The sequence below is a fragment of the Podarcis liolepis genome (genome assembly GCF_965112155.1).
Source record: "Podarcis liolepis genome assembly, chromosome: 6".
Classification (NCBI taxonomy): domain Eukaryota; kingdom Metazoa; phylum Chordata; class Lepidosauria; order Squamata; family Lacertidae; genus Podarcis; species Podarcis liolepis.
In genome coordinates, this window is record NC_139559.1 from 71,178,860 (window position 1) to 71,203,530 (window position 24,671).

Sequence of the window (24,671 nt, forward strand, 5' to 3'; positions counted from 1 at the left end):
TGACGCCTAGAACGTGGTCCTGCCACCTTCACAATTTTTGCCTGGTCCCCCCCCCCCCCCCATGATGTTGAGCAGGAAATGAATATTGTGATGATGTCAGAACATGGGGCTAGAGAAGGAGAGGTGGAAAACACACCCCAAAAGGTGCTAGTTTCAGTGGTATCTCCAAGTCTCCTTGCAGTTCTGCCCCTTCACAGGAGAGGGAACAGTGACAACAACAGCTGGCATACAGGAAAGTGATCGGTTTGACTGCAGGATCACTCCCCTCCCCCCCAAAAAAAATACAGTCCAGGAGGGTCTATTGTTCTGCTTTCCTCCAGCTGCTTACATCTGTCCATGCTGTAATCTAAACAGTTCTAATAAATCAGTGCAATAAGCTAACGTAGCTAATATCTACCCACTAATAAGACTAGAGAAAAGTTCAGTTGTGGCCATTTTATCTTCTTCCCTGTGATCTATCATTCGATACCAGAAAGAAACAGACGTGGGGTGGGGGTGGGGAAGAAATGTGTGTCAAATTAAATGTATAAACATTTAACAAGGTGTAAGTAAAGTCATCTGTCCCACGTACAAATCAGTGCAGGGAGAGATACAATGTGCTGCTGCGCTGAAACACAAGGTTTATTACTTAATGACCCTCGTTTTATATTCCTCACAGCTTAAGCACAGGTTTTGTACTGTTCAGGCAATAAAGGAATCTCCTTGTGTCATAAATCACATTCCGATCTTTAGCCAACCGACTCCAAAGTATATCATCACATCATTATACCAAGGAATTCTTAAGAACAAAAACTGCACAATATCCGCAGAAGGGACAACTTTCCCAGGGCAAGTGAAGACTTGGAGCTTGATGTTACAGGAGACAGTCTGTCTCTCCTTCTCTCTTGTGATAAGATCTAGTGCAGAGGTGGGGAACCTCCAAAAACTTCCCTTCAAGCCTCTCTTTAGCACCCCATGGAACTCTCCCAAAGCCATGACTCCACTTCAGGCCATGACCCCCCTTGGCCCTGCTCTACCCCCTCAAGTGCTTTGGACTGGCTGGAAAGGGCCTTTGAGCACTGATAATCCCTCACGCTTACCTGGATGGAGTAGGCAGAGATGCGGGGCGTGGACTGGTTGGACACAGAGGAATGGTGGGAGGAACCAGCTGGGGAACCACCAAGAGAAGGAGGCTCAGAGCCTGGGGAGTGGTGATGAGACAATGATGAGTGGGCAGACAGAGAAGACAAGGAACAGGAGGTGTCAGAAGCTGAAGAGGAAACAGGGTTTAGTGAGCGGGGAGAGTATGTGGCAGAGAGGAGTCCAGAATCAGAAACAGAAGCTGAAGCAGGCTAGTGGGAGAAGGGAGGCCAAGAGGCAGAGATGAGTCAGGCTGGAGAAGAGTCATGGGTGTTTTCCCCTCCTGCTGTGACAAGCTCCCTTCTCCCCCCACCTTGTCTCCCAGAACCAGAAGCGGGCTGAAACGGGCAGAGTAGCGGCAGGCTGCAACTAGATGCAGTCTCAGATTGCTTGGGAAAAGCCCTGGAGAGGAGGAGGCTTGGATGGCTACATGTGCGTGTGCTGGGTTCATACCCAAGGCAAGGAGGGAGCGATTCCCTCCATATCCTTTTGCTGGAGAGCCACAGCCTAGGGAGCTGAAGAGATGCTTTCCTACGATAATTAGATAAATCCTCACCTGCTCACATTCCTTTGAATTTGGTTAATTGGGTTAATGCTTGTTTGCAGTTCCTCCAGTTTGTTATATTTTAATAAATATAACCTTATTCCAATTCTGTTTCCTTTTTGAGTGTGGGAGCAGGGTCTCATCCCAGCTTAATATTGATCCATAACAGAAACTGTTATGATTGGTTTCTTTATAAAATAGAATAAAAAACTTTACATCTAAAATAAATAATTGTCTAAGCAATCAGGATCCAAGTGCAAAAGAAGATTAGATTTATTAGATTTTTATTAGCGAGCACTAAGCGCCCCAGTTGGGAACTTCTATCAATTTCTGAACAAAAAGGACTTCTGATAGTGGTAGTATGATGATAATTCTAAATTTCCTCTTTGCAGCTGCAGTTGATCCCCAGTATTTGCTAAAATCTCTCTTTTTTGTGACTTAACAGTTATTGGCTCAGCTACTATATTGCCTTAGAGCACTTTTTTTCCTGTGGAACCATGAATTAATTCCACATGGCAATACGACTCCCCCTACTCCTCAACCTTTTCCTTGAGGTGGTTATAAAACGTCTGTAGAGAGCAACAATTTTTATTCTACTTAATAACAACTTCTATAAGGGCACGAGTTTTAGTGGAGTTTAAGTACAAAACACACCATCTCAACTAGCCCTTTTATGTTACAAAACTTCCATTAAACTTGGGCAGGAACATTCATTTTACGCAAATATTCCTTAAATCAGGGTGTTGTTTTGGTTTATTTTATTTTTTGCGGTTCGTACACCTGTAATTTGAATGAAAATCTTGAAAGACATCAAAACTTAGACAAGTGCTTTTGCTTTTAGGCAGCTACTTAAAACTTCTATTTTTAAGAAGGCTTTCCCTGAAAAATGACTCAGGCATTTTATCTTGCATATCGTGTAGACTATTGTAACACAATGCTTTCAAGATCTGTTTTTTAGACTGTAGCATATACTTTATTTTTACTATACACATGCTGTTCTTTTGATGGCTTTGTTGTACACAGCTTTGAAAATATTTATCTGACAAAGTTGCCTAGCCAGTGGGATTTACCAAGTGCTTAACTTTGGCTGCATTGTGCCTGCGAGGAGGAAATGCCACTCCTAAAATTCTGCAAATGCATGCCCATTTGCTAAATGAGGAATCCCAGAGTTAGAAGGTTCCAAAAGCCTATTGGTAGTTAAAGAAAGCCTGACAACATGGCTGCAGCAACTACACTCCAGTGAAAAGTGACCTTATTTATGATAGCAAATTATGCCACATGGGTGTGGCTATTCCGACTTTTCCCCAGTGGTAGATTCAAGGAATTCACAGAAATGCAAAGCGCATCCTAAAGCTAATCAATTGCACCAGCATTGTCTACTCAAAATCTTAGCTAAAAGTTCCAGAAACGTAAAGCCACTCTTATTTAAGGTTTGGATGCCTCACTCTTGAGCACTTGCAACCTTGGCTCCAGGTCGGGCTCCAGGTTTGAAGAGCCCTGGGCAAGCTGTTCTTGGTGAGTCCCCTCCCTATACTAGGAGAGCCTTTCTTGTTTCTAGGTGGGCAGGCAGACCTTTTTGTCCATAATGATGATGGGAGAAGTGCTCTATTGAGCTCTAGGCAATGCATATGAACTCTGCTCCCTCCTCCAGGCTTATTTGCTACTGCCCAGGCCTACTGTGGATTCAAATGCCATTCTCAAAATCCTGTCCCCAAAGCAGGCAGACTTCAGGCAGAAGAAATAAGCCTGGAGAGGCCAACCAAGCAAGATGGAAATGATCACCAAGAGAGGGCCATACAGAGGACGCATAAACCAAAAGAACTTGAATACACAGCAGCTTCTGGAGAGAGAGAGAGAGAACTCTGCAAGGGCCAGCTGTTTGTAATGCAAAACTGAAACTGAAACCACCGTGCCTGAGAGGTGACTCTGGCAGTTCCAGTTATGGCAAGCCAGCAAGGCCAACAAATTACATGCATAGCAGAGTGCGTTGGCGGAGAGATGGGCAGGAGGAGGGCATGGGAGGCCAAAGGAAGTTTGCTTGTTGCAGGACAAAGGCGCTGAGACAGGAAAAGGTAGCCAGTCAGGTGGGGAGCACAGCCAATAGCAAAATAGGGGCTGTAGCAATAATGGGGGAGCAGAGTCTACAGCCAGGCCTAGGCAGTCTACACCATGTTGTGCTCTGGCAAAGCTTGCAAGGGTCACTTGCATGCCCGTTTTGTCCAAATGGTCAGGCTGGCTGTGGCTTTGACCTAGAGGAAGTAGTCGTGTACACTTCCAAGTCACTAAGCCCTGAGCCTCTGCCATTTGTGTGTGAAGTGAGCCAAGCATGTTGGCATTGCCAGTTTGGGGGTTGCATTATTAGGCTATCCAGGAATGTGAGAAAATCCCAATATTTAAAATTTGACACTGCATGGAATAACAGTTCCCACCAGAAAGCATGAATATGCTGTAACACAATGCAACAAAAAATAAAAATCAATTTTTTTTGTTATGATGTGCCTTTTTGGGGAGGTGTTTAGTGTAGCCTCGCATGACGGACACTAATTATTGTGGCACCTTATTGGCAGCAGCTGCTGGACAGAAAAGGCCATGTGTAGGATCCAAACAAGTTCTTAGTTTTGTCTCCTGCTTCCTTCTATAATCTCAAGTTTATTTATGGCTAGCCGAAGCCGGATGTCAAATCTGGGTCCCTCAGAACAAAATCTTAATAATTAACTGGCAAAACTGAACATGATCGTTTCTGACACACCTACACTGGTAATTATTGCTTTGAGGCCATTTACTAATGAAATTAATGTATTCATTGCCCTAACAAATTAGCATAACTCATACATAATGCCCCACATTTCAAGACCTTCCTAGGAAAACAACACTTAATAGTGCAGAGTGAAATGGCAAGGGCATGGCAGAGAGGCAGCCTGCTCTGAATGACTGCATGTTAAAAGCCGCCATGACTAAGAGAGTATTATAAAGCAGAATGTAAACACAGTATGGGTAATAATACCATTAACAGGGTCACCAAAGGCATACTGTTCATTATCATTTTTGCACTTCAAAAAATATTCAGATCTTATGACGGTAGTAACCACAAAATTTAATAAGCTTGCTACTTCTTGCTGCTACATAGCAGGAAAATCATTCTTTGCAGAAGCAGTTACTTCTTCCCCATTTCATTGATAATGATTACATGGGTGATGTTTCTCCTCTTAGCAGGAGGAACGTAACATGTCTAGGATCATTAAGGAGAGAGAAAACACAGTAGATTGGTCAATGATATAAAAATGGTAAATGTTAATTCTAGGATCAAGGAACGTATGGGTTAAGAGGAGAGTTTAGATGCTTACAAATTCAGTAATGTACCCAAAAGCATGGAAATTAAATGTGTGGGTTAACTTACATGCTGTGGAAGTGTTCTACATGTAAACACAACCAACTCGTCACCCATGGCACCTTGTCAAATGTACAGGCCTCCAGCAAATATATACAAGTCACTCGTTGCCTGCTGGAGGATAGTTATTTGTTGCCTTTGGGGGTGAATGTCATTTCTCAATCCTAAAATAAGCATGGAGAAATCAAGCATGGAAAACTGACTGCCGTTCCTCTGCTGCGGCACACAAGGCAGTGTTGGGAAACATGCATTTATTTCTTAATCCATTAAAGATGTTCAATCAATCATTAAAAACACACACAAGCAGACAAACACTGTAAGAGTCAATGTGGTGGAGTGGCTGCAGTGTTGGACTAGGAGGAGGGCGAGACAAGGACCATGTTCAAATCTCCATTCACTCCATCAGTGAATGCTTGTTTACTTGAGGTCTCAGATGCAACTCCTGACATCTCTGGAAGGTAAAGCTCTAGGACTGGGGGAGGAGATTAGTATGAAGACCTGGAGAGCCTCTGGCCATCAGGGTGGACGATATTGACCTAGATTGACTAGTGGCAGCTTCTGATGTTCTTGTTCCTCATCATTGCAAACAATGCTGTCAGCCTGGGCTTTCACTTGTGGATTGAACAGATACAAAGGATTTTTAGCACATTATATGTGTTAATTGGCTTCCCGTGCCACAATGTCTGTGGCCTCTCCACAATCCTTTTTATAGCGTATTCATGGTGATCTATGCTCATGATGCTATGGGGACAGTCATACATGAATCCACTTTCAATGTTGTTTACAATGGCAAAGGTTTCAGAGCAGTCACCTTACTTCATTTCCAATTGAGGCCTGTCCTATAACTTCCTCCTGAAACACTGTAACTTTTTGTGTGTGTCCCATTTTCATTGCCTCTGGATAGCAATGGTGTGTTAGTATTGGGGAAGCATTGCAGAACAAACAATAAAGCAGAACAAACCTGCCACTAATGCACTCTTATTGCGGCAAGAGCATGTTGCAAAAGACACCCACAATAAAACACCAGTCTGGAGGGGTCCTCTGTCATCCAGAGCTGTTTTTCGAAGAACCACCATTAAGTTTCACTTTGCTCTGACCTCACTTTTTGCAACACTTCATGCCTCTGGTGAAGCAGAGTGGAGTCTGTGATAACTTATGCCACAATTTTGCTAGTCTCTAAGGTGCTACAGGGCTCTTTGTTATTCTGTGCATATTTATTCAAAAATAAGTCTCACTGGCTTCAATGGGGCTTACTTCCAGGCGGATAGGATTGTGGCCAAAATCACCATTCAACAAAATTAAGAAAATAAGAATCAGAAACCCATCTTTATAAGAGCCCCAAAGAATTAATCAGTCACTGCCCATGCTGTGAAAAGCACACTGAAATAACAGCAATTTGAGCTGGTGTCTGAGGAAGGGTAAGGAAGGAGCTGATCAGATATTCCAGTGCAAAGAATTCAGTAATATGCATAGATGAACCAGGCTAAGCTGTCTGAAACTTGAACCAAAGGGTGGGGGTGTGACTTCTCTGGTGTAGGCATAAAGTGCTGGGCCATAAGGGAACATCTGAAATACAGAAGAATCCACATTTCAAAGACCTTGCTATGTTAAAGGTCACTTAACTGCATCAAGTGGTTCGTTTTCTATCCAACAGTAACAGATTTGAGAAGGAAGTTGACAATTCTCTTCTCCATTACTCTGGAACGAAAGAACTCCCCTTTGCGCAACGCCGACAATGAGATGCAGAATTTTTATTATTCTTCCAAACTCAGCCCATTTGCAAATCTGTATCATATTTCACAGAACTCCAGAATAGTTTCTTGATTAAGATGCTGCATTTTATCATCCATCATGACTTACATGCCCAGACATTCCTACACCCACCACATTCTTCTTGGGTGATGAAACTGTAGTCTTCCAACAGCAAACAACAACAAATGGGACTAGTGACTACTGTCTCTTTTGCCTTTCCATTGCCCAGAGGACAAAAGTATGTCTCAGAGGTCTTCCAGATCACACTGTATACCAATTTGAATGCTTACATTCAAATCAACAACATCAGTTTGCCAACACATAGAGGGAAAGGAGGGTTTGAATGACTATTCTTGGACTCTGAAAAAGTACTCCCTTCGAACAAAGTAAGGGTGGAATGGAGAATTCACTAGGATGCTTTTACTTATGAATCCACTAACAAAATGAATCAAGGATTATTGTGAAATAAAGCAGTAAGGGTTGGGATTGTGCAACTAGTGACACCCTCATATGTTCTACTAGTTCTGGGGTGAATTGTGGTTCTGGTAGGAATGACTGAACAATTGTTTTCTCCATGTTGTGTTTTACTTTTGGCAGTTGCTGCCTGGGCCCAGCAATACCGCTACACAGATGCAGCACCAAAAACGGTCTGCTACCCAGGAAGGATAGGATGGAGAAATGGAACATAAAAACATAATTAGTTTGTTTTGCTTCCCATCCAACATTTAGGCTTTGTTTACTGTACTGAGATTATATCTGAGATGTGTGGTAGATATATTTTGTCCAAGTACCTAGGGAAGCGGTCACCCACCTCTGCTTGCTCACTTGTAAGTTTCTCAGGTGCCACAAGATTCTTTGTTATCCTGTACATATTTATTCAAGAATAAAATGTCGCCTTGTTCAGTGGGGTTTACTATCATCTTACTTACTTGTTGCACTATAATCTGGGTGTCAGAAATCATTTCTGAGGAGAGTTAATGTGCAACCAAATTGAGACACAGGTGAGCATCCTGCCTTAGGAACACGGGTCTAGGGATGGGTGAATCTGTCAATTTCAGTTTCTCTCAGTTTCTCATTTTCCTGGTCTTCAGTTCCCCACATTTCCACAGCAATTTACATTGTTAAAAGAGTCCTCACAGAAATTCATCAGCTCCTAATACACACATTTGCGCCATTTTACCTAATACACAATCTTGGAAAGCAATGTAACACGCGCCCATATTTTTTTGGTTTCACCAATATACGCCTTTTTGTGGAAGATGGTCCTCAAATATATCCATTGGCTGGAGAACCGCATTGCCAAATTTGGGGAAGTGTGAGTGTCAAAGGACAGCTTCACTTTGGCTTGCATAGTTTCAGGAAGTCAGAATTCAACAGGTTCCCCTTAAAATGTGAACCGAACCAAATCCCCCCACCATCCCTACATGAGGCCAGACATGATAGTCCTTCCTGCAGTGCCTTAAATGTAGCTCTTGCAGTGGCTTTCTGTAAATATTATCGTTGGTAATCACTATAACAGTTTTCTGTCTTTTCCCCATCTAGACTGTAATGAATAGGATGAGCCTTTGTTCACGAATGTTCCTTCCTTTAAGTGGATTTAATGACTTCACATTTTGTAATTTACTTGAGCACTGGAGGTTTATTAAAACAGAGCATTGAATTGACCCACATACCTGTGTCACAGGGCTGTTGTGGAGTTTCATAATGAGATGTTTGCAAAGCGGGTTTTTTTCTAAGTGAAAAGTGCTAAGTATCTTTATTGCAGTGCGATAGAGATCACAGAACACAAGTGAATTAGTGCTAGGCATTAATCCTTATAAGGGTAAACATACCACGGGCAAAATAACATTGCAGTTATTTTTTTTCAAACATCCAGCACTTCATTAAGTACCACATAGGGTTATATAACTCTGTGAAGGCATAACTATGCAAAGTTTATAATCACAACAGGGAGAAAAAATGTTCTCACGGATTTTGCTTCTACACAGAGAAGCAGGCCACACAGAGTTCCTGCAGCTCAATGGAGCTAGACCCTCTAGACACAGAAAAAGACAAGAGTTGCCTACTTGGACTTTTTCCAAAATTAACTCCTAATGCAGAGATCACAGCTGTCCCTGCCAAAACTGTGAGTGCAGTTGGCCCGTTGGGAGTAAAAGATCTACAGCATGAAGTCATCAGACTCAACTGGATTTTCATAAACTGATAACCAGGATTTTGCATTTTAAAATACTTTTTGTTGGCAGTTTTAATCTGTTTCTTGTCCAGTAGGTCCTGCTCAGTCTTAGTTGTGGTGAGCTCTTTAGGCATTTCACTCTAATATTAGAGGCCAAATTCTGTACCATGTTGCCCCATGCAGCAAAATATATTGAGGTCCGCATATATAACTGAGACTCAAATCCTAAATACACCTTCCTGGAATTGAATCCCATTAAACTTCTGTGCAGACATGCATAATCTTGCACAGCCAGAGCCACTTTCTGAACAACTCAGGTTCAGAAACCATGGGTTTAAGCTGATTTCTTTCAAACTAACCACAGTTAATGTTAATGACAGTTTCTGGTGTGGATGACATGCTGAACAAATGAAGAAGCAAACGTTTCTGTAGTGGTTGGGAGTTACTCGTGCGTAATCCTGCTCCGTTTGAGCATTGGATTGCCTGGTTAAACCCTCCGGACTGCGCAGCCCATATTAGCGTGGCTGCCCTTAGTCACTCGTAGAATCTGTCTGTGGGCGTTTCTTAAAGCATTGCCAACATAAGAGTTGTTTGACGCCCAATCGTTTCCGCCTCTCACTGCGCGGGAGTCTCCTGCGCAGGGTGGGCGTGGGCAGTGGGGTGCTTGGGCTCTCCTCGCTAACTTCCAACAAAGAGTCCTGGAGCCCCTGCACCTCCCTGTCCCGTTGCTCTCCTGGATCCCTGGTGTTACACTCATTCTCTTCCCCTTCTTCCCGGCTGAGTCTTCCTCTAGCGCTTGGACCTTCCCCTGCAGAATCAGAGACCCTCTCCTTCTCCCGTGCCTCTGATGGCAGTTCCCTGACAGTTTCAAACTGCTCCTCCTGGCCAGATGAGAGGAGAAGCATGCAAGCAATTGAAGCTAGGCTTGTTTACATCTTGCTACACCATAGTTTAGCTGGACATCTGAATGCAGCAACTGAATCTAAACAGAGGTGTGCTTTTGGTTCTGCTGTTATTTTGTGCATTATCTTCTCTTCTCCTGATAATGGTCCGGTGAGTCTGATGGTCTTGAAGATGGAAAAAAACTAGTTTCTTTATACATCCATCTGTAGCTTTTTCTATACATGATTGAAGTTCTTTGCTACTTTCTTTCAGGGCAGTGGTTGTGTGCAACTTGACCTCCACAGCATGGCTCTGTAACAGTACTTACAGAGTTGCTGTTGAAAGCCCCTTGCTCTTTTTCAAATGTATTTTCATGGGTTAAAACAAAAACAAAAACTGGCCTAATCAACATGTGTTGCCTTTTAGAACTTCTGTTTTGAACATCTATAGCTCAACAAGACTTCTGAGTTTAGAACCTTTGGAAATGCCATCTCTGTGAGATTCACAAAGCTTCTAAGATTATTATTCACCCAGAATTTTGAAAGCTCTTGAAGCAATTCTATTTATGTGTGAGAAGAAGACACAGATGCTGATCAATCAAAGATGGAAGCGGTGCAATCACAAGACTCCAACTTCCTGAGTCTCCTGTATAAAACTTTGATATCTAGCACTTAAAGCAAATTCAATCCAGACAACTTTAATTCAGAACACTACCAACTGTCCATGTCTGTGACCCCCATTTTGACTTACAGAAGACCACCCTATACATTGCATACAGGTCCCCAGGTTTAAAGCATTGTTCTTTTAAGGTGCTACATTACCATCTTGGATTGTGCCCCTTAATCAGCCATTAGTACAAGCCAATACATCAATCTCTGTGCGAGGAAGTGTGGCTTACTGTCATTGCAACAGTTATGGCAGATCAAGTTTGACTGTTACAAAACACCAGCCATTTTATTTGTTCCTGTACAATTGTTTTTAATCCCTTAACTTTCTTAGGTATTGGGCTGCATCTTCTTCCCTCCCTTCTCCCATCCTTTGTCTACAGAAGAAATGGTGTATCCTTACTCATGTAAATAACATCCAGATGAATAATCATGGATGGCATCCAAGATAGACATGTCAGGTGAAGTAAACATTCTACAGCAGAACAACCCCTTAAGCTATTCCTTTGTAATACTCTTACCTGCGTCTGCCACAACGATTCTTTCACATGATGCACCTCTGAAAGGAGCATTTGATGGCTGAAGTGCCATTTGAATTAGGGAATTACACGGTGAAGAGCAAAGACCTTCTATCAAGAATTGCGAAAACAATGCTACCAAACACATAGGAACCAGAGGCCCTGCTTTTCACAGATGCAATACAAGTCATGTATGACTTCTTTTTCAATATGCACTAGGCCAATGCGATAATGCAAATGGATCTGTTGTTGGTACAGACTATTTTAAGCTGTTTTGTGTTGACGCTGAAGCAAGGACTGCAGACAAATGGGCATTTGATTGGCCCCAGTGACAGTAAGATGTTTGGCTAGCTGGGCCACCAGCCTGATCTGGCAGACTCCTGTTCTTATGCACACTTTTTAAAAGTGTGGAACTGTGCTCCTGATGCAGTTTGAAGCACTTTGACCAAGATGACCATATTAGAATACTAAAACAAAGGGACACTGGCCAAGCAATCAGCATTTCTACTGGCCACCAAAGATGTTGCTGGGTATATATACCTGTGATTGATAAACAAATTAATTTGTCCACATGTGCGTAACCAGGGGCAGTCTAGACTGCTCAGCTAGCCAGAAAAAAATATATGTGGATCTCTATCCATTGGGAAGCATGTGTACATGTTTTGAATGATTTCAAAAATATCAATATATAAAAACCCCACACCAGCACAAACAAAATAAAATAATCTGCATTATTAACAGAATATGCACATCAAGACCATTTGTGACACATTGAAGCACTTTGGGTGGTATTCAACTAAATAATTGCAGGAGTGGAATGACTTCTGCCTGTGAAACATGTCCTTCCCTCCTCTCCTCCCATCAGCCACCCTATGCCATCCCCAAATATGCTTCCAAAAGTTTGGGGAACCCCCAGAACAGATTTAGGTGCTGTAGGATGAAAAGAGTCTTCTGAGCAAGGGGAAATCCTTGCACTAATAGGCCCATTGACTTAATACTACATTGAATTCCACCCATTATCTACCATATCACAGTGACCATCACAACAATCTTAAAATGTAAGCCAGTTCTGTGATTTATATATGATGCAAACTGAGGATGAAAGACGAGTGACAACATCATCTAGTGGTTTTGTGGTTGAGTTCCTAGTTCTTAGCTCATACTATGTTTGACTAGCTCTCAGATTAAAAACGGTTTCATTTTACTCTTTGCGTGTTGAGTCCCACAATGCCACCCCCAAAAATAATTCACACTGCACACTTCAATTTTTGTTTAAGTTTTTGGCATAATTTTTGGCCACAACTTTATTCAAATACAAAAAATGTGAGTGGTTGCTTAGGCATTGGTTATGACTATCTGTCCTTGCCCCCAAGGACAGAGCTGGTCCCTTCCGGACACCACCGGAAGCCAGCGTGGGAAACAAGTATTGGGTGAGAGATGAAGCTGGGACACAGACCCACACCTCTCACCCTCATGTTCCGTTGGGGCTTGCACGGCCCAAGTCCAGCTCCACGGACAAGGACGAAAAGAATGGCAAGCCCCTGGATTCCTTTAACGGAATTCCCTTTCCGCATCATTTGGAGGGATAGGCACTTACCCCTCCAAGCACCAATTTAACCAATGCCTAACCGCCAACCTTACAAGTTGTGACAATTTGCTACGCAGTAGGCAAAAACCAAATGGCACCAGCCAATCAGCCAGATGGCAAAATTCCTACCAGGCCCCCGCTCCAAGGCGAACGACCCCATGACAGGCATAGCAAGGTCAAGCGAGCAAAACAAAAAACCACCCTATAAAAGGGAGGGAGGGCGGGTGATCCGGTGCAAAACGGCCAAGAGGACATCCCATCGTCTGGCCTCTGTATTTAAAGCCTCTGACCCCTCCTCCGAATTGGCAACAATCAAAATTCCCCAGCAACCCAATTAACCTCTTAAAGGCTAGGGTTCCACCAAATTTGCCTAGTCATGACAGGGTGGCCTGTTCCCCCAACCGCAACACGTGCTCTCTGTTAGGGAGAACACGCTTAATCAGAAGTTTTATGAATAAATGATGTAAGTAAAGAATAATAATGAGTGACTTACCTCGGCTGTACACACTTTGCACCTTGGAGCACCTTCACCCTGAAGACCCTGTAAAAAGAAGAGGCATTTAGGAGTAAAACTGATCTCAAAAATGGGTGCTGCAGAAGGGGGGGGGAATGAACATATGAAAAAACATCAGCATTATCTGCTTGGCAGCACCGAAGACTCGCAGGGCCAGATCAGTAATGCAAAATGAATGTTTTACAGTTTCAGAATGTGGTTCACATGTGATAATTGGCACCATTCTTGCATTGTAATTTTTTCATTTTATGCTAATGCTCTTAATTAGTCCTCAAGTCAATAAGGCACAAAAAGATAATGGACAATCAGCTTAAAACAGGGCTCAGGACTGCGGAGTCTCTCTGAGCCTCGAGAAGTAATCAAGTTTATGGTGTTTAACCTTCATTCTCAAAGAGAAAATGGATCTCGAGCAGCTTTGGCGGGACAAAGCATTCAATAAGTATTGTTTCATTTTTATGGCACACCATTCCAATTTTTTTAAAAATGTAATGTTACTTTTAGAAACCACAGTGTCTACAGTGTCATAAATTAAGGCTGTATGGCAGCAGTGGTGCCCAGGGATCATTGCCCCCAATGGCGTCATGGAACTGAGCTGTGAATGCGGGAGACTTAAGGCCAGTTCAGATGTAACACAAAACCATTATTTATTAGAGTGGGAATGATGGTTGTACCCAAATATCTCCTCTTTCCTCCTCCCCTTTCCTAGTCCCTTCTAATGAAAGACTTCCCGATAGGATGTCTAGGAGTCCTGTTTTGTCCTAGAGAGTCTGCTGTTCCCCAAGCCACATGGTAAATTGGCTGTCTCTATTGAATCCTAGTTTAAGCTGGCTGTTTTTATTGACCCCTGTTTTATGCCAAAAGCTCCTGAGAGAATACGTTGCGAGATGGCACTTTCTGGACTTAACGGTGCAATCCCATGCAAGTATACTCCGAAGCAGCAAATCTCATTGACTTCCATGGGGCTTACTCTCAGTTAAGTGAGTATTGAATTGCAGCCTAGATGACAGGTTTCAAAATGGGTCAGACAGGAAGAGCTGTACTTCTAATTGGTGCTAAATGACCATTGGGTTGTAGTACTCAGGATAAAGCCAAGTTCCTCAGCTTCAGGGAAGAACCTTTCAAAAATGGGGAGGAAGTCACAGGAGAGAGGTCCTTCACTCTGCTGCAAACAGTAAAGGCAGCATCCAGTGTTTAGCTCTACTCAAAGTAGACTCATTGAAATTAACAGTTACGACTAACTGAGGCCCATTAATTTCAATGTGTCTGAGTAGAATGCAGCTGGATGCGACCCTTTGGGTGATACTCAACTTTTACTCAGAGCAGATCCACTAAAATTAATCAGTATGGTTAACTAATGTGCGTTCATTTCGGTGGATCAGTTCTGAGAAGAACTTAGTTGAATACCACCCTATATCAACTTTGGAGAAATCTCTCTCTCATATTTGGGTATCTAAGACTTGATTGAAAGGGGGGAAATATGTCTGCACCATATGTTTGATAGTGCTTAGAGATATTTTACTAAACAGACCAATGAGGGAAAGGAGGACCTTAACAGTAAGAGTAGACATGAAGAAAATAGGTTTTAGGTCACAATCCTATGCCCACTTACCAAGGAGTAGGATCCACTGAACTAGATAAGATTCACTTCTGAGCTGACATGTTTAGAACTGCAAAGTTAAAGGCTTGTTTATCCTGATGAGGATGGACATTGGGAAACATAACGCAGATATGAATTGAAAACACTTAAGGTTTATGAAGGATGACCCTCTCGTTTGATTCTCCCACTGATAATGCTTTTGTGTTTGTTTTTCGTGTTTGGCTCATAGCCGTGTTGTTGAATTTGGTAGCTACCATCTACCTAGCATCTTTATAAAACTTCTTATTAAAAGAGCAAAGAAAGCACTCTGTATTTGATGAAGAGTATTTATAAAGCTACTCTTGATACACACACGTTACTTTCTGCTCCCGAGGAACCATCTGAGCGGCAGGCCTAATCTCCCGCAACTCCCTCAACTTTTCATTTCTCCGGGGTAATATATAACCTTCCTGTCTGTAGGTAGCCATTGTCACGGGAAATATTTTTTCTCCTACCTTCTGAAAGGACGTAATTTATAACATGAAATTAAAAGCATCAAATTAGTAACCCAATCCCTGTATTCCAGTTTAATGAACTAGCGCCTTCACCGCATTATTGTTTTGTGCCACTGGACCAATCTGTTTTGTTTTGCAAACAAAATGTGGTTTTTATTAATAAAGAAATGCAGAAGGAAAAAAAGAGAGGCATCCTTGGCACGGTTAAAATGATGTTTCCCAGGGGCCTCCATGGTCTCATTTAAAACAGCATTTTCATCATTTACTCTCAGCAAAAACGAGAAAGAGCATGAATATTTGTGCCTTTCCCCCATTCCTTTTCCTTTTAAAGGTTGAATGGGGATAGCTGGGTGTACATTGTGTCTAATGTTGTCCCCATTGGGAGAGCACAAAGGCTTTGGACATTGGATGTCCAAATCCCTGCTCAGCTCTTAAGCTTACTTTATTAGGGCCAAAGTGGGCATGATGTGAAACACATCACAAATCACATCTGGCGCTGTGTGTGTGTTTTAAATTATAGGATTCCTTCAAATTATTCATTTGGAGGGTGGCACTGTGGTCTAAACCACAGAGCCTAGGGCTTGCCGATCAGAAGGTCGGCGGTTCGAATCCCCGCGATGGGGTGAGCTCCTGTTGCTCGGTCCCTGCTCCTGCCAACCTAGCAGTTCGAAAGTCAAAGAACAAGTAGATAAATAGGTACCACTCCAGCGGGAAGGTAAACAGTGTTTCCGTGCGCTGCTCTGGTTCGCCAGAAGCAGCTTAGTCATGCTGGCCACATGACCTGGAAGCTGTATGCCGGCTCCCTCGGCCAATAAAGCGAGATGAGCGCTGCAACCCCAGAGTCGGTCACGACTGGACCTAGTGATCAGGGGTCCCTTTACCCTTTTACCCAATAGGAACATAGGAAAGAGCATTATACTCTGCTGGGGCACAGGTCCAGCTAACTTAGCTCAGTTGGCTAGAACGTGGTGCTGATAATGCCAAGGTTGCAGGTTGTCCCCTACAGGACAGCTGCATTTTCCTGCATTGCAGGGGGTTGGACTGGATGGTCCTGAAGGTCCCTTCCAACTCTACAGTTCTATGATTCTATAACTCAGAATTGTCTACATTGGTTGGGACATTCTCAGGCCTACCAGGAGACACAAGGGAATGAACATAGAACATAGGACCTTCTGCATGCAGAGCAGGTGCTGAATGGACGTCTGCTTGAGTAATGGGACTTCCCCTACTCTCACCTGAAGCACCCAGAGAAAATTGCATGGGGATTGCAGGGGGAAGACATCACCTAGGTTTTTGGGTTTTCTTACATCCCAGAACTTCAGCTGGTTGGAAAGGACCTGTGGCGATCACACAGGGCCCCCGGACATTTGATGGTCCATTGACCCTGTGCCACCACTGTGATTGCTTTCTTCACTGCCACCACCCCGCTTCTCACGGGGACACACGGAGTCCAGTCAGTTGTTAACATTAACAAATAATCAAGTTTATTTTTAAATGCAGGAACAAGCTTATGGTTACAGTTAATTTTTCTTGGCAGTTTCTTATTCTTAGTTCCTAACAACTCTAAACTGATTATTCCCACTATCTATCTGACTCCACCTGACAATTCCTCTCACTCTCTCACAATACAACTCTACCAACCCACACCTAAACCTCCCTCTTCCTTCTTCAACTCCCAAACCTCATCTGCCTTTCAAAACCCCCCACTCTAACTTTTACTCCCCCCTTGCATTCCCACTGGCCAATCACATTCTCACTCATTTAACCCTTTCCTAATGACCCACCTAGGAGGCAAACACCACAGGACCAATGGAAGCTATTTCCTTCCTTACTGCAGTTGGAACCACCCCACTCAAATCAGTAGCAATGGGAGCTTTGATTCCAGAGTTGGTAGAAACTGGGCTATGATTATTGCTAGGGCTCTGACAAGGGAGAAAGGGGTTAAACTTGCCCTCCTTGTGCACTGCAATCCAAGTGAAAATTGGCCTCCCTCGCAGTTGCTGATATTCTTTTCTTTTTCTAAAAAAAACAAACCGTAGATGTGGTTTGTAATGACGCATTTAGCGTCTTGTCTAGCTTGACCCTTATCAGGCCTTCCCCCCCCCCCATAAGAAGAAATACTGCAAAAATGCACAAAGTCCTTGGGTCTGAAAAGTAAAGATGCTAAAATAAGGAAGAGGAGAAACACAAAGTACAGACCCAGAGAATTATTCTAGGGTTTAAGGATGGATTGGTGCAATGTACTTATGGGCCATTTTTGACAACCAAGAAAGGGCCCCCAAGAGAGCAGCACCACAAAACCATATTTTTTTCAGACAAATTCTAACATTGCACCAGTGGGCATGATGGGATTTCCCCTTCTCCTCCTGCAGTCCCTATATTTTCCAAAGAGTATTCCAGCCTTCTGAGGAGAATTGTGATGGTGTCCAGTGGGTGGGTTTGCAGGGGTGAGGAGGAGATGGCAAATTTAAATTCTCATACACAGATTTTTTCTGCACAAGTCAACATCACCCCTTCTTTTCAAGCAACATGTTTAGCAGCTGGTGGTTAGACCAGCCTCAGTCATGATGTCTGCCACTTCAAATTAATAATATCTCCACGTTAGAGATGGACACCAGAATTGAGTACCATTCTTGAAGAAGTTTGACAGAGCTAGGTTTTGGTCAGACCTTTACTGTGTATTGGTCTGAGGTTCTGAAGACCCAAGTTCTGCCATAGGAACTTTTTAAAAAATCTAGTGCAGGGCGGTGCAACTTTCATACAAAGTGGGCCGCAAGAGGTACTTTGTCACAGAACCTGTGGGCTGCACACTGCCTTGTTGGGTGGGTGGGATGTAGGCCAAAATTTGATGCCCCTCCCCATTCCTCGTGCTACCATGCGAAAGCCAACAAAGCAACACACCAGGTTTGGGGAAGGAGACATGAGACTCTGGCAGGAGGCCCTCCTCCTCCTTCCCAAAGCTGGGGAAGTGCTAACCAGGCTTTGGGAAGACCCTGTCTGAGCCTTCATGTCCCATTCCCAAAGCCCAGGGCCTCCTTATCCAGCTTTGTGAAGGCAGCATGAGGGCTGACATCAAATGTTGCTGAGGGTCTCAAAGAAAGGCCTCAAGGGCCATTCCTTGGGCCATGTGTTGGACCACCCTGCCAGTTCTTTCAGGGCCAGTCTGTACAAAGTCACACCATTGCACCCTGTGGATGCCAAAAGGCTGTCTACAGCACAGCCTGTAATATATCTAACATTATCTGTTTCATGCTGAAACACTTTGGGTTGTGATGAGATGCCTGGGACTCAGCTACTTCAGTAAAGAAAAAGCGTTTTAAATGCGCTATAACACCGTGACACCATATGGCACTGTGGAGTCCCATCTATCGCCAACGTGATTTCCCATTATGAGGTTTACAATGCGTTTTGCTGAAACTTTTTTTTTATGTTTCTAGATCCAGCCCTGGTCTGGTTAGACATAGCTTACTGTGGCGTCTGGGCATATACTTCTCTGAAAATGTTACCAAACATGTGCTATATATATATATATATATATATATATATATTTGCTTTCGTAGATTTTCACGGGTACAGGAATGTAGGTTTTGGTGTCTTCGGGTGTCTTCCCGTGTAAGAGTTGGGGTGTCTAGGCGACGTTTCGACGAGGTCTCACTCGTCATCTTCAGGCTGGTGCTTTCGGCTTCTTGTTACTGGAACAGAGCAGGATCTCAGTGTTTGAGTTCCTATAAATACTGTTGAGGGGGTGTGGTGTATAGCCTCCAACGTTCTGGGCAGAGAGGAAGTTCCCAGGTTAGTGTGCCTTTTCTTCTTTTGTTCCTTAATTACTTGAGGGATATCTTGAGTGATTTCTTGAGTGATATTCTGAGTACCACTTAGGTGGGTCATTAAGTGTGGATTAGTTGCTAAAGCTTTCGTGTCTTGACCTCTTGAGCTTGTGAAGAGTTTTTCTGAGAAGATGGTTGTACTGCACTTAGTTGTGCTCTGGCTTGGCTTCGTGTATAGGGGCGAGCTGTGGTTTTGTGCTGGCACAGGGCACAAAACCACAGCTCGCCCCTATACACGAAGCCAAGCCAGAGCACAACTAAGTGCAGTACAACCATCTTCTCAGAAAAACTCTTCACAAGCTCAAGAGGTCAAGACACGAAAGCTTTAGCAACTAATCCACACTTAATGACCCACCTAAGTGGTACTCAGAATATCACTCAAGAAATCACTCAAGATATCCCTCAAGTAATTAAGGAACAAAAGAAGAAAAGGCACACTAACCTGGGAACTTCCTCTCTGCCCAGAACGTTGGAGGCTATACACCACACCCCCTCAACAGTATTTATAGGAACTCAAACACTGAGATCCTGCTCTGTTCCAGTAACAAGAAGCCGAAAGCACCAGCCTGAAGATGACGAGTGAGACCTCGTCGAAACGTCGCCTAGACACCCCAACTCTTACACGGGAAGACACCCGAAGACACCAAAACCTACATATATATATATATATATATATATATATATATATATATATATATGCTTTCGTAGGGGTGATATATATATATATATATATATATATATATATATATATATATATATGATTTAATAATAGTTTATTTATACCCTGCCCATCTGGCTGGGTTTCCCCAGCCAAATATGGCTGTGAAGGACCCATCCAAACTAACAGGTCAACCAGGGCTTGCTTTCCCTTACCGCACAGCATTAAAAGTTTCGTAACTGCTTCGAAAACAGCAAAGTATGGATGCAGAAGCTGTGGCTTTCCAGATGTTGCTGAACAACAGCTCCCATCGTCCCTGACCATTGGGCATGCTGGCAGGGGGTGATGGGAGTTCCACAACATCTGGGGGTCACCCAGTTCTTCACCGCTGCTTCAGGCAAATTACTTAGTTTGAAAATTCTTTAGAGGTTCACTGATTAAATAGGACACTGGCACCTCCTTCGATTTGTTATACTTCTATGGATCACATCTATTTTGACATCAAGCAGTTCCGTAACTGCAGTCCTGAACAATACCAATATATATTTCCCCATCTTTGGTGTATCTGGTTCAACCCTGTAGCATTTTGCTCACTGTTTCAGCGAGGCGGTGTTTGCCTACGGTGTACAGACATGTCTGAGATTAATCCAAAGAGATGGATCAAGCTAAAAGAGTCATTTATGCAGCTTTGGACTATCCAAGAAGGATATTTGTGCACAAAGTATTGCTAACATCAAGATTAGGGGGGGAAGGGGGGGAACCCCCGAGAGATACTCTTAGATGTCTGCAAATTAATAGATGAATCCATTAAGAAATCGCTGCTCAAAGGAACTGTGGCTGGCAAAACAAGGAAGTATAGCTGGTCTGAGAAAAGAAACCTTCAGCTAATTTTGAAATATGAGTTCCTTGTATTATATTGTAGCCACGAGGATAAGCCAACACAAAAGCATTATGATTTACTGCTGCAATACAGAGAAACAGTTTTTTCCTGTATAGTTCCTTTCCAACATGTCCATCACTAACTAAGGTAAAACATTCTTAGCACAGCATAATCAGATCTCATAGCTTCATTTTTACAGCCAAAAGGGGGATAGCCAGACTCCAGTAGCTGTAAGGAACTGAGGAACTGAGGAGAAGTTGTCCATTTCACAGCATTTGAAGTGCTCAAATCTGCATTTTAAAACTTCGGAAGCAACTGCAGTGGAAATAAAAAATGACAACACAGAAGTTCTTCGTTCTGTCCCATGAGTCAGCTATCTTTCTCCATTGTTAGTTCCCGACACTGAGGAGGGGGGCGGAAACAAACTGCATTTTCACTCACACTGAAGATGGTAATTTCTTTTAAAACCCTAAAAAGTGGGCAAACCCTTCCCTTTCTAAGTCTTTGGCCTACTGAAGTGACATTTTTAAAACTAGCAAGCAAGAAAGCAAGGCACGGTTTGTAGTGAATGGTGGTGAATGATGGAGGACAACAACAACATCCCCAATTCACAGCCACATTCATAGATAGTTAATTAGGAGGTAGGCAAATACTTTAAAAAAAGTTTCTTAGTGGAGAAACTCTACAGTTATGGCATTCTTGCTCACCTGGTCTTACCTTCAACTGTTTCTAAAATGTATGGAACAGAAGAACACTAGCAGAGATTGTTCGAGGAAGGCTTTGTGTATTTCAAAGACCCCTATTCACCTACAGTCAAGGTGATGGAAGATTTTTCTTTCACTGCAATAATTTTCCTCAAAAACAACACCTCACCTTTTATTCCATATATTTAGTAACAAACATTCACTTACAGAGGAAAAAGTAAGTGGGTGAACTTGGGGCTACATTAGGCTCCTTTGAAAACCAAGTTTGCTCGCATAGTCCAATCGCGGTCATTCCCTGATCACACTAGAATATAACAATGGTGGAAGAGGGGGGCAGAAGGTTAAGGACATTTTTATTTACTCATTCCAAACATATCCTGACCTTTTAATGCATTCAGATTGGCTTACAATAGGTGAAACAACAACAACATCATGGATAGGTGTAAGATATAGAAATGTGTTTATTCTTGTTCTAGAATGATGCTTTACAGCAAAAGAAAAATGAATCCGTATGATTTTTTTAAAAATGTATTTAAAATACAGGAGTGCTTGGTCTCTTTTTGACTGAAGCTGTGCAGCATGACAGGATCCATTGTTCGACAGTGGGATGGTCTCTCTCAAGAGGTTGTGGACTCTCCTTCCTTGGAGGTTTTTAAGCAGAGCTTGGATGGCCATCTGTCATGGATGCTTGAGTCAAGATTCCTGCATAGCAGGGGGGTTGGACTAGATGACCCTTGGGGTCCCATCCAAGTCTACAATATGACTCTGTGAATAATGGACACTTTATATGCAATTCTCTCAGATGGTGGTGAGGACAGCACATGGATTTGATGAAAGGGACCTTCTGTTTGGAAGATAGGACCCATTGCAGCTCAAGAAGAACTACAAGTTTTGGGAACTATGGCCATGAGACATGGGTCACAAACTTGCAAAAAGTACTCCAGCTGGCAAAATATGCTTCTTCTGGATGCCCAAATGCTAGCTTTCAAAAGTTTTGGCTCTGATTGGTTGATGCTCTTTCCCTCAATGAACGAATAAGGAAGCAGCATGACCAAAAAGTCATTAAATAAAAACCACAGAGACTCATTGGGTGCTCAAGGGAGTAAGTGAAAGGTGTTTTTGTTTTGGACTAATGCGACTTAATAATTAAGAGCATGTTAAATTTGAAGTGCCTAGTTCCAGTCTCTGCTGAGCCACAAACTTGCTGGATAGCTCTGCTTCTCAGCCTCACTCCCCATCTGTAATATGGACACACTAATATTGGACTAGAGATGCGGGTGGTGATGAGGGTTAAACCACAGAGCCTAGGACTTTCTGATCAGAAGGTCTGCGGTTCGAATCCCCGCGATGGGGTGAGCTCCCGTTGCTCAGTCCCTGCTTCTGCCAACCTAGCAGTTTGAAAGCACGTCAAAGTGCGAGTAGATAAATAGGTATAGCTCCGGCGGAAAGGTAAACGGCATTTCCATGTGCTGCTCTGGTTCACCAGAAGTGGCTTAGTCATGCTGGCCCCATGACCCAGAAGCTGTACGCCGGCTCCCTCGGCCAATAAAGCGAGATGAGCGCCGCAACACCAGAGTCAGCCACAACTGGACCTAATGGTCAGGGGTCGCTTTCTTTACCTTTAATATTGGACTGTCCCTTCATTTCCCCAGTCCCACAACTAAAGATACAACAAATTGAACCTTGCTCACCTCTACTGATTAGTAGATGTCCGTACATTCAGCTCTCTACAGGCATCATGTCTTTTCCATCACTAGATGGGGCCTACTGCTTCCTGCAGGCTTGCATTGTTCTAAATGCGCAAGGTCATTGCATGTATTGATCAGCAAATAGAACTGGCTCCCATTTTTGCTGTCAAACATCTTCCAGCTCTGGATTGGTGCATCAGGTTCATTTTGCTTCTGATTTTATGCACATGTTTGCTGACATGCTTATTTCCACAGAGAGCTGCTTAATTCTCCCAAACGTACGAGAAGGTGGAATGAGCTGGTTTGAATAGACCCGGCGATGTTTCAGCAATTTTGGCTCTTGGCAGATTCTAATGCGATAGCCCAAGATTTACAGTTAAAAGTGCCATGTGGCCAACAGAATGGGAGCTGTTTTTATTCCCTGGGTTGGGTGTGAGGGTCAGAGGCAAGTCCCAGATGTAGGAAGAGCAGAAAAAATGCCATCAACGCACAGTGACCACCTACATTTCAAGGAAATAAAAGGCCAGCTGCCTGAGAAGAAGCAGGAGAACTTTCTGCCTTCCTGTGTGGCTGCAATCAAACTGCACAATTCAAAATTGGGGGTTCCTTCATGCTCCTCAGTGCTACAAGCAGGTGCAGGTGGCACTGTGGTCTAAACCACTGAGCCTCTTGGGCTTGCTGATCAGAAGGCCGTCGGTTCAAATCCCCACAATGGGGTGAGCTCCTTTTGCTCTGTCCCAGCTCCTGCCAACCTAGCAGTTTGAAACCATGCCAGTACATGTAGATAAATAGGTACCACTGTGGTGGGAAGATAAACGGTGTTTCCATGTGCTCTGGTTTCTGTCATGGTGTTCCACTGTGCCAGAAGTGGTTTAGTCATTCTGGTCACATGACCCGGAAAGCTCTCTGTGGACAAACACCAGCTCCCTCGGTTTGAAAGCGAGATGAGTGCCACAACCCCATAGTCGCCTTCAACTGGACTTAAACGTTCAGGGGTCCTTTACCTTTTACCTTTAGTGCTACACAAGCTGTACACCAGTACTGTTGAGTCAATGACCAAGCAGACAGCTCCTAAAAGCATGATGAACGAAGGGCTACAGCTCGATGGCAGAGCCTCTGTTTTGCACCCAGAAGGTCCCACGTTCAAATCTGGGCATCTCCAGGTAGGACTGTGAGAGATCACTGCCTGAAGTCCTTGGACTTCAAATGGTCCCCCACTCTTGATATATGGTTTGTGCAGATGCAGTTGTCCACAGTATTACATCATTGTTCCAAACCATGTCAATTTCAATACAGTGGCGGGTGGCGCTGTGGGTAAAACCTCAGTGCCTAGGACTTGCTGATCCAATGGTCGGCGGTTCGAATCCCCACGGCGGGGTGTGCTCCCGTTGCTCGGTCCCAGCGCCTGCCAACCCAGCAGTTCGAAAGCACGTCAAAGTGCAAGTAGATAAATAGGGACCCTTTACTAGCGGGAAGGTAAACGGCGTTTCCGTGTGTGGCTCTGGCTCGCCAGAGTAGCTTTGTCACGCTGGCCACGTGACCCGGAAGTGTCTGCGGACAGCGCCGGCTCCCGGCCTATAGAGTGAGATGAGCGCACAACCCCAGAGTCTGTCAAGACTGGCCTGTACGGGCAGGGGTACCTTTACCTTTTACCTTTACCTCAGGTTACATACGCTTCAG

The 24,671-nt window shown here is 43.6% G+C and overlaps 1 protein-coding gene across 6 annotated transcripts in view; it reads right to left on the minus strand.

The window, feature by feature from the left end:
* The window catches only part of LOC310710356 (uncharacterized protein), a 270,054-nt gene that overhangs the window by 202,361 nt on the left and 43,022 nt on the right, over window positions 1–24,671 (minus strand). For 4 of the 6 annotated variants that reach the window (XM_083511275.1, XM_083511274.1, XM_083511276.1 and 1 more), the window contains exon 3: window positions 13,123–13,170. The exons of 1 other annotated variant lie outside the window; for it this stretch is intronic. In XM_083511275.1, the coding sequence (XP_083367401.1) occupies window positions 13,123–13,170 (48 nt within the window). Of the gene's footprint in view, window positions 1–1,079; window positions 1,181–13,122; window positions 13,171–24,671 lie in introns of all 6 variants that reach the window. One more of the 6 variants, XR_014527963.1, reaches the window with a different exon arrangement.